Raw genomic sequence first — 11195 nt, forward strand, 5'->3', positions numbered from 1 at the left:
TCTCCTCCCCATCCCTTCAGAAATCAGCTTCTAGCAATGGGCTGAAAAAGCCCATGGTAGTTACTTTTGTTTTCAGAGTACAGCATGTTTGGTTGGGCTGCTCAATACTGTACTTCATTATTCTTTTTTTCCAGGAGTATCATACTCCAATTTTTCCTGTGATGTTTTCCCCTCTGCCCTGTTGTGAACATGATTTCAGTGGGATTTTCTAAAAGAGTTTAATGCATACAGACAAGACAGTGGGAAAAAGAGCTGAGGTGGTGTTAGTCTAAATTGTTTATTTCAAAACTGTAGTGAGAAGGAGCTTCAAAAAGCTGTGAAAGTGCTCTGAGAGACAGCAGTTGGGAGCCAGGAGCTATTACCTTTATATTTCAGTAGAATCTCTTTCTACTGAAAATTCTTTCTTTCTATCTTTGCTTCTATGTCACTGTTTCCAAAGTAAAAACGAGTTGAAGACAGGCAGAAGGAACATCAATTCTGAGTCCCCTTCTCAGGCAAAATTCTACTGAAACAAGGAAGTTCATATAAACAAGGACTTCTAGGTGTGACAGCAAGAAACCTTTAATTCTTGTACAACAATTTCAAAATCTTTTGGTGAGAAAGGATGGGGTTGTGTGCTGAAGCAATATGTCACGACACAAATAGCTCAATTTCCACACTCCTTAATGAGCCTGATATTCTCCAGGTGATGTCACTGTCAAGGCTGGGCATCAGACATCATTTACTTCATTTACTGTTTATATAAACAGGGTTCTTGCTAATTTCTTGTTTGCAATGCGGCTGTGCCAGTTAATACATTTCCTTCCCTGTTAGAACTCTAAGAACACTTAGCAAATCATATATATATATATCTCAGCCTTTTAAGTATTTTTAAAGGCCTTCATTTTAAAAAGTAATTTAAAAAATACATTTAGAATGGGAGAATGTGTACCTGCTTTAGAATTCTGCATTCTTGGACACCTGCACTTATCAGCAATGAAAGATAAATGAAATCCTGATGCTGAGAACACCAAATTATGTCTGTGCTGGGTGTTTTAGTATGCTTAAGTCTTAATCATCGTGTTTCTACATGATGCAGCTGTTTCAGGAGGTTTTCAGGTGAGCACATGGCCCTGTAGATGACAGCTACTCTCTGTTTCAACACTTCATACACACAAAAAGACTTTGGGCTGTACTACAGGTTCCATCTATCAGAAATCCCACATTCCCAGGAATATGAGCACAACTAATTGGCCTCTCTGTGGCTGTTTTGACTAATTTTTAAGGGATAAAGCTATATTTAAAAGGCTCTCTTCACTGCTTAAAGGCAGTGAGGGTTTCTTCATTGTGCTCAGCAAACACAGCCCAGAGTTTCTCTTTGATGCAAGGGGCTGATTCAGACTGGAGAAGGTAAATCTGGGAATTTCAGATCTGCACAGTGCTTCCCTTTTATAGCAGTCAAAACAAAAGCCTTATACCAGAGTAAATGCAAAATAAACAAAACAAAAATAATTAATACATCCATCTTATATCCAGTTTATTTAATACCAGAGCAGTAAATACAAATAAGAGTTCTGGAATCTGGCAATGCTAGAGCAAAGTAAAGCTACAAATGTCTGTTGGTAGATCTGGAATCCTGTGTGGGCTGGGAATCTGAAAGGTGTACATGAGAAATCTGCACATTCAGTCTCATAGATATTGACCATGCACTTAAAATGCTCCTGATATGGCAGAGCAGCATCTGCAGGAAAACAAAGCAACTCTGTGCCTGTCAATTGAGAACTATTTCCAATATTTTTAGTCTTATAACAAGTGAAATAAGCAGTATCTTTTGCTTAAAAAAAGAAAGTGATCTTTGGTCAGCACAGTAAAATGTGCTTTAGTACTATTTTACAACCTTACTGCTAAGTTCATATGTAACCTTTTTATGTTGCCTTATGGGTGAACACTCAAAAACTGAAAGTAAAAAAAAAAAAACCTGAAACTTTTAGTTTCAATGCAGGTAAAATTTCAGAGCAGAGGTAGGCTTCAACTCAGCATCCCACAAAGACTGAATCCCAGCTGTCCCCTGGAGTGGGTAGGAGGCAGCAATTCCTCTTCAGATCACTTCCCCTTCATAATTTCTGTATGAGAACAGCACTTGCTGAGCCCTTATTTAGCCGTCTAGAGTAAAAGCTCTGAATGTCAACTGACAACACATTTAAACCCAGCTGATGTTTAATATCCACATCTGAAAAGTGTAGCTAGCAGTACTCAGTGCTGTCTCTGTGGCATTTCAATTCCACAGGCATGAGTAGCTGTAAGGACATTGGTTATTAGGAGAAACACTCTCTGGGAGCACAGGTCTCACCAGCAGGCTGACCTTTAAATCCAGGCAGATATCTTAAGGAACTTGTGCTCTTTACCATGTGCCTTCCAAGCTCCTGCTGCCATCTGAGATGGAGCAGTCACACCCACCTTGCAGCTAATGAAACTTTTGTTAGAGCTGACAAAAGCTGCTCTGTGGAAGGGATCAACCCAAACCTTATCCTGGCCCTTGCTGTAAAATTATTTCACTCAACAACCACCTTGCCAAAACAGTCCAGTGCTCACTGACTAACATTTCACCAACATTTCAGCTCCCACACTCCTCAACCCTCTCCACTTTCTCTCATCACTCATGGAATAAAAAAAAAGATACTGAAACAGGAGACAATACTGCTTTATATATCTGCTTCCCTACTTCTGGTGCCTCTGCAAGGCAGCTCTGCAGGTAAATACCTTTTGTAGACTTGGTGTCTAAGCATTGAATTCATATGAATTTCAGCAAGTGTAAGGCACACAAGGACCTGAGTTAAATACAAATACATTACCATATGAAGCTGCAGTATTTTACTTTTCTTAGTGCAAGTGTTCTTGCACACAAAAAAAAATACTACTCAGGATTCTGAAGTAAGATTTTGATCAGCAAGACTGAGTTTACGGGATATTATGTGGTTTAGTGGTAGACTTGGTAGTGTTTGGTTAATGACTGGACTTGATGACTTAGGATCTTTTCCAATAGAAGTGAATCTGTGAAATTATTTATCTGTTTATACCTCAGTTGCGCCTAGAAGCTCTATCCAAGACCATGCTGGTGTTGAATAAATACAGACTAAACCTCTCCTCTGGAGCAGCTTACTGTTTAAAGAGCACTGCCCTATACAGTAAATCTGCAGCAGAGCTGAAATAGGTCAGGTCTTCCAGGTCTAGACCATACTATCTCCCACCTTTGGTTTCTACTGTCTTACTCCTCCACATATTGACCTTTGGAGGAAATTCAGTGAATCCCAAGAGCTCAGCTCCATTATTTCAGCTTGTTCCAACTTCGGGACTAACCCTCTCTTACACAGATTTCCTCCTCTTCCCAAACACATTGTTGATCAACTTGGCCATTGACTTGGAACCACTTGGTCGTCTCTTCTCCTTCACTTTGGAATTGGCAGTGATATTCCTCAGCACCTTGGTGAACATTGCCACAACCTCCTGGTAGTGCTCTGCTGCAGACAGTTCACAGAATTGGCACTTGTTGTCTATTGCCAGCTTCTGTCCTTCATCCCAGCCAACCTCCCTCATGTGGCATAAATCCTGTTTATTGCCAACCAAAAATATTGATGACTCGACCATCCTGAAATGAAAAAGGTTCCAGTTTGAGAAAAGAGATGTACCATGCTGTGTCATGTGCTGTGCTAAATTCAGTGTGTATGAAAAGCATGTATGTATAACAGGCATTGCAAAAAAACCCAAAATGAACTAACCAGCCCCCCTCACCTTACCAGGAAGAAGTCTAGTTTTCCATTTGTCAAAGGATTTTCCAGACAAGCTATTCTCTACTAGTAGATTTTCATTTTTTTCTCTACTCAAAGAATTAATATATTTTTAATCCACTGCTTTTTTCATGCTCTGTGCTGCTGAGTATATTGTCAGCACCTGGACTTCATGAAGAAGCAACCTGATCATTATCTCCATTTGCAGGTCCAAGACACAGATCAGTGTCAGTGGCATAACTCAGAAAGAAACACAGGAAATCTAATTCCCAGCTTCTGCTAAAATTATTTCTTTCAGAAATTAACCTTAATTAAGAAAGGTCAGCAGTAAAACAGACAGAAAAATGGGGGGTTTTACTTCTGATACAGGTACAAGATTTCACTCTTTTGTTTAGAAACCACCTCAGCTGACTGATGCAGGAATACACAGCCCCATGCACACTCACACCTGCAGATCTGGTGATTCTTTTTTTTTTAAAGTACTTTCCTTCTTTCCATATGGTCACCCATGTGCACAAATTATGCTGGGGTCACCAGCAAAGGCAGTTCAGGAGATATTTGTGGTATTACTTTCCTTTGTTGTGGGAAATGCTTTTCTTCAGCCCCTGTATTTGTGCATCTCCATTGGTAATGGAGTGGGAGAGTAAAAGCACAGACTGACTGTGCCAGGCTTTTTTGCCTGTGCAACGCAGCAGAAATTTTTATGGCAATACTTTAAATACTAGTTCTGTAAGAAATAAGAACAAAAATCCTGATGTACTTGGGTTTGGATACAGTAAAATTGATTGCAATTTGACACATATTTTACCTTATTGTTGGCATTTTGTTACATCACTTTGATGCTGCTGGATTTTAATTGCTGCTAGGATAGCCTGCAAGCTCACAAAAGGGTCTTGCTAAGGAGAAAAAAAAATAAATCATGCCACTTACTTTTTACAAACTCCTATGTGAGACTCTCGGATCCTGTAGAGCAGCGCCTTGGCAAAGGCAAATGATGCTCTGTCACTGATGTCATAGACAATGATAAATCCATCAGCCCAGTGGAGCTCATCTGCCAGGGACAGCTTCCCCTGCTGGGGCTGAAAGAGGTGCAAAAGCACACAGAAAAATAATGTTACTATTGCCACTCCAGAACCTTTTCTCTGTCACTGTGAATGCCAGGACATAGTAACTTTCATTGCAGAAGATATTTAATAGGTCAAGGTGCTGGCGATGAATTCAGGCTAGTGCTGCTCCAAGAGCCTTATAAATAAAGCCTTTATATTTGTATAAATTTATTTATACAAATAAATAAACCGACATCAAAAATGGCACTTTGTATCACCGACAATCTCATTATGAAATATTTACACCTGGTTTAAGCAGTGAAATTCCACAATTCCACCTGTACAGCCATTGCTTATGCTTAATATTCTGCAGGGTTACATGAGAGTGAAACACACAGGAGCCATCAATATTTGTGTGTTTTGTGGTTATAGCTCTGGTTTGCTTGTTCCTAATGTTCTGACTACAGTAAGCTTAAGGGTTTCCTTCATTTATTTTCTTTCCTCTTTGAATTGTTCAAGTTTCATACACTAATTACCCATATGTTAAATTTCTGAAGAGCTAGGAAAAAAAAATCTTCTTTCAATCTGCAGTTGAGTTTAATGAAACCAGTGACAAAAGTCACTTGTGTGATATTAGGGTTATACTAATCCTTGACCCTCTTCACACCAAGAAGCTGCCACACTTCTGATTTCCAGAAAGCAACAGCTTTAAACTGTCCCATTAAGCAAAGGAGTGTCATTTCAAAACTATTTAAAATTAGCTTATCTGTGCACATGACTTGGCAGCTGCTAGCAAGCCCATAGGACCTAAAATAGATGAAAAACTGGAGGCTAATCAGAAAAAAAAATCATTTGCTTTGCTAAACAGCCAAAGTTTGGCCTTGTTCTTAAGGGAAAAAAAATGAGTACAGACAGCTCAGAGAGAGCTAGCACAAATATGTTCAACCAAAATCTCTCCTGCTAACAGGAAAGTACTCAGTAGTTCCAAGCCCCAGGAACTACAAAATTTCAGTCTTTAAAAAAAAAACCCAAAAGAGTAGGCACAAATTCCAACAATTAAAAGTTTATAACCCCTTGACCCTTGTTACCATATAGACAGGTAATGAAGAGCAGCTTTTCTTTATCCTCCTCCTGCTAAATTCTTACCTGGGAGCAAGGGTCATAAATTTCCAGGTGTATCTGCCTCCCGTCCAGGCACAAGTGCTTGGTGTAGATGCATTCTAAGATAGATATTATCCAAAGAAAATCAGTGTTACTGACTGGGCATGACAGTGAAAAGAAAAGGCATCAGTGAAATGTGCTAATACTGATGATTCCTTGAATACTGGTTATTTGATTGGTTTCTCAAGATATTTAGAATTTTTTTTGTCACAGATCTGGTTTTTTTTTTGCAGGTGAGGAAGGTTGTTAGGGAAGGGTTTTTTGTTTGGAAATTTGATAATACTGAGGATTCCTTGAATACTGATTATTTGATTGGTTTCCCAAGAAATTTAGAATTTTTTTGGCTCTGATCTGGTTTTTTGAGGAAGGTTGTTAGGGAAGGTTTTTGTTTGCTTTGTGGTTTTGGTTTTATTGACTGGTTGTTTGCCTTTTTTTTCTGAACACGCACTGAAAACAAACCTATTGATTTTTGCACCAATCAACCCCTCAGGCAGACCAACCCATTTCTCTGTGGTGCTCCCATCAAAGTCTTGGTGAGTAAATACTTTCATACCCTGCTTTTCCTCTTCTAAACCAGAGGTGAGGGGAATTCACAATCCTCACAATCAGCTAAATGCTGATCACCATTCAGCTTGATAGCAGGGCTCAGGATTATCAAATGTGCAGCTCTGATTCTGCACAGAAGTGTTATTTAGCAATAATATTTATTTACTGTGGCTTCTGGTGCTTTAAGTGTTCTCATACCAGGCAGCATTAGACCAAGAGTATTTACAGGACCATGTCCTTAGGATCTAGTCCAAAAATAGTTCTGCAGTGTCTCAGATTTAGGACTCTCCACCAGCACTGGGAACTCTACTGCAAACACACCATCACTACTATTTAAAGCAGCAGGATGTTCTGAGCAAGGGTAAGCAGTTTGTGGTTGCCAACAGGCTTTCCGCACTATCATTTGTCACTTTCTGAGCTACATGGACAAGAATTGGTGTTGACAGTACAGAAAACACACTTAAAACTGCAATGAGGGATAGCTCAGTGATCTCTGGAACTCAGCATCCTCAGCATTCCTCATGCTCATCTTAAGAATTTATCTGATGAGAAACTATCAGTCCCAAGCATCTCAGGGTATAAAATCTACAGCGCCTTGCTTGTTTCCTTAATTAAACAAACTTTTAATTATTATTTTGACTCCACTAATAGCAGCATGATCTTTATTTTACCACCTCTATTACCACTTTCCTCATCTCTAAAACAGTGCTAAACTTATCTTCAACAAACATTTGTTAAAAAATGAAAATGTTCTGGGGGTTTGACATGCCTTTTACATGACTTGCTGCACTGGAGGCTGAGAAAACCTGGTTTTGGTTGTAGGTGGCTTGGAACACAGAGAGAGCACAGAGAGCACATAATTTACATGTGGTAGCTTAGACCTAAAGCAGCCAGCTGGGACACAAACTGTCTGCTCACTGTGTTTGTAAAATGACAAATAATGGTAGAGCACACATGAACAATTGTAGCTCTTCCTTCAGAATAAGTTCATTTGGGTATGTTCACTGCAATTTGCCTTAGTACTTCTTTTTTCTTTGTTATTTACAGATCACTAGAAGCTACTCTGATTCCTGTGAGGAGGGGGGAAAAAAGCGTGGAGAGAATCCTTTACTGTAGCAGGGAGAGTGAGGTAGAGGGCAATCTCTGCTCCTTGTTAAGTTTTTCCTTCTTTTTCTCTGTTTTCTTTCTTTTTTTTCTTTCTCTTTTCTCTGCTCCTCACAACGTTTTTCCTTCTTTTTTCTTTGTTATTTACAGATCACTAGAAGCTACTCCGATTCCTGTGGGGAGGGGAAAAAAAAGTACGGAGAGATTGCTTTACTTTAGCAGGGAGAGTGAGGTAGAGGGTAATCTCTGTTCCTCATTAAGTTTTTCCTTCATTTTTCTTTTCCTTTTCTCTGTTTTCATTCTTTTTTCTTTTTCTTTTCTCTGTTCTTATGTTAAGTTTTTCCTTCCTTTTTCTTTGTTAATTACAGATCACTAGAAGCTACTCTGATTCCTGTGGGGGAAGGGGGGAGGAAAGCATGGAGAGTGTAATACATCTTGAAAAATAATGTAACAGAGAGAATCCTTTACTTTAGCAGGGAGAGTGAGGTAGAGGAGGGCAATCTCTGTGTCTCGTTAAGTTTTGGGCCTCCTGCCACATCAGCTGGGGTGGCAGCACACTTCCAGAGTTATTTGTGCATCAGCTGAAAGGTATTTCCACCCAGGATGTAAAAGTTCAAGTCCTGCTTTGCCATTCCTAGATTTAGAAGTGTCTTAACGAAAGTGACACGAATGGCACCAAAGGGACATTTAATCCTGAGACCAGCCAGGCTTTCCTCAAAGCCACCAAAGCAGCGCCCTCCTGCCCCACTGGGGCATCGCGTTAACGCTTTGATTAACCCCCCGTGCCCTTAAACAATCTGAATATCCCCTGGAGCCAAGGAGGGGATATTCGGTAGAACAGGTCTTGTTTTGGGGTTTTTAGTCTATTCCTTTGCTCTCTCTGGTCGAGCTGACCATACCCCACTCTCAGCCCGGTTCTCTTCCCCTCCCCAGCCGCTTTGAGAGCAGCGATCTCCCCCCGACCCCCGGCTCACCCTTTCCCCTTTCCCTTTTCTCCCAGGGTCACACCCCACAGGACCCCCCACCCATAACAGAGAGGAAATTGTCATCTCCCTGCAAAGTTCTACCACACCCAAATTCTCCCTCAAATCAGCGCTTGGGGAGCCGCAAGGGAAAAAAGCACTCACAACGCCTTGTGAGAAAAAAACTTTACAGTTCACAATAGAAGTAATGGGATATTGTTGAGACCAACTGTAATCAAGAAATGCTACTCCACTTTCTACCATTTGTTAAGCACTTATATCTGCTTTTTTGGAAGCAGTGCTTCAGAAATGTACTCTGTGCTTTGCTATTTAAACATTTACTTTCAGGATGGACAAACCAAACTACAGATTTGTGAAAGAGCACGAGTTTTACAGGTTTCAACAAGACAGAGCTTGCCAGATAAAAAATACGTGATACAATGTTTTGGTTTGAAAAAGAAGTGAGGTTTTTGGGAGTTTGGCAGTCAAACTAATTAATGCTGAGATTTTAATATTAGCACTACCACCCTTGTCATTTCTGTTCATGCACTTTTTCACATAACACTGCACTCTCTTAGCTCTAAGCCACTGCCTCCCCCTAAATGCAGTTTCTGTGTCACATACATATATCAACACACATCTAGCACTTGCTCTCCCCAGGGGAAAAAAACCTCCATCCTTACATCCATCCTTACATCCATCCCTCCATCCATCCTTACATCCATCCAGCCCTGCCTCCCTCCCTCCCTCCCTCCCTTTGGACACTGCTCTCAGGGATGTACTGTCTGGGTACCTGCAGGGCCAGGTAATGGACTTGATGATTCTGCTGGGTCACCCTTCCAGCTCAGCCCTTCTGCAATTCTCACCCTTTCACTCAGGTGCTGTGTCCCCATGAGGTGCTGGCAGAGCTAATGGGGGCTCGGCAGGAGCTGGCAACCCCAGCTTTCCCCTCTTTGTGAAACCTCAGCAGTGGCAGCCCCACTGTCCCTCTCTCTATGACACAACAATGGTGGGAGTAGGGAATACATAGGGTTGAGTGCGTAAGAGCATGGCCCGAGCATCTTTTGGCAGAAACACTTTGCTGGAGCCCTCAGCTTCAGGAGGATTGTTCCTTGCAAGAAGGAGACAACAATTCTCCTCCGAGAGAATAAAAGAGAGACAGGTTCCAAAGGCAAGGAATGAATAGGAGAGGACTGGGGAGAACACCTTGGTAGATTCAGCTGAAAACAGATACAGAGAGTGCATTTATGTGGCTTATGTGCGGCAACGGGAAGGTGCAGCTCTGCATTGGCTTTTACTTTTCAAGCCTTAATCTGTAGGCACAGATGCTGGATGTTTGCAACAAAGAGATGAGAATGAAAAAAGTGACAACAGGTCTAGCTGGAAAATAAGATACACAGCAGCAATGCATTGTGCTCAACTTAAATGCTGAAAATAGAAAAACGGAACAAAAAAAACTAAATTAAAAAAAAAAAAAAAGAACAAGCAACCCCCCCCAAAAAAGAACCAAAAAAATAACCTCAAAAAACCCCAAAAACAACAAATAAAAAACAACAACCAAAAAAGCCCAACAAAAAAAACACCCAAAAAGGAAAAAAAACCCACAAAATAAATAAAAAACAACAACAAAACAACAAAAAACCCAAACAAAAAACCACCAACCACCCCAAAAAACAACAAAAAGCCCAACAAAAACAAACAAAAGAAAACCCCCAAAATTAAAAAAAACCCAAACAAATAAAAACAAAAAACCCCACAACTCCCTCCAAAAAACCAGAAATAAATAAAACAACAAAAAAGCCAAACAAAAACCCCCAAACAAACAAACAAATACAAAAAACCCCCAACAAAATCCAAAACCCAATCTCTGTGTGTGTGTTTGGTTTTGCTCTAAGTTTGTTTTGAAGTCCTGTCATCATTTTATACCAGGAATATGAAAGTGAAGAAACTAAGGTTGTTTTGGGTTGTTTTTTTGTTTGTTTCGTTAGTTTTTTTAAAAGTTATTCTGGGGGTAACTTGCTATAAAAAAAACTTTAAAAAGTGGTTTGCGCTTGTCTGTTCTCTGCCCCAGGTTTCGAATTTCTCATCTGACTCTCACTAAAGCTCTAATCTTGTAAAAAACTTCTGTGGGCTTGCCTTTTTGTGCCTGAGATTGTTTTTATTGAGTCTAAATTTGGGATTATGTGGTGCACAGTGTTCAGCTAAGACCTGCAGTACACCTGTGAAAAGGGAAAATGTGAAATAGCAAAATACTACAGATGTGGAGGCTGAGGTGGAAAGGACTTACCCTCCTGAAAAGACACCTTGTGTCTGCTGTACCTCTTTTTTTTGAGGTTCCTCAAGTGCTCTCTAATGTCTGTTTGGTTCTGAGCATACACAAAATACATCTGTGCAAAGGTTCACTTAATCCACTGAAATAAGAGATTTACCATCCGGGTTGCTTGTGCTTTTATACTTGTTCTGTTCATGTTTATTTTATTTGGTTTGTATAACTTCAGTGTGTTTATTCTAATATTTTTATTCTCTTCTAATGGAGCTGTTGTGCAATTATATAAATTATATAAATCATTCAGTGAAGCACTGCTGCAGTGTGCTTGCCAGGGGGTGTTCCA

The 11195-nt window shown here is 40.2% G+C and overlaps 1 protein-coding gene across 1 annotated transcript; it reads right to left on the reverse strand.

Annotated features, from left to right (window-relative positions):
* Positions 1 to 1495: 1495 nt before the first annotated feature.
* On the reverse strand, positions 1496 to 7704 carry RERGL (RERG like; the record flags this gene model as incomplete). Its single annotated transcript, XM_031060525.1, has 4 exons — positions 1496 to 3625; positions 4695 to 4843; positions 5957 to 6030; positions 7629 to 7704. Coding segments are annotated over 4 exons (582 nt in total), but the record flags the coding sequence as incomplete, so codon positions are not given.
* Between the last annotated feature and the right edge of the window lie 3491 nt (positions 7705 to 11195).

Source organism: Geospiza fortis, unplaced genomic scaffold (genome assembly GCF_000277835.1).
Source record: "Geospiza fortis unplaced genomic scaffold, GeoFor_1.0 scaffold13, whole genome shotgun sequence".
Taxonomy (NCBI): Eukaryota; Metazoa; Chordata; class Aves; order Passeriformes; family Thraupidae; genus Geospiza; species Geospiza fortis.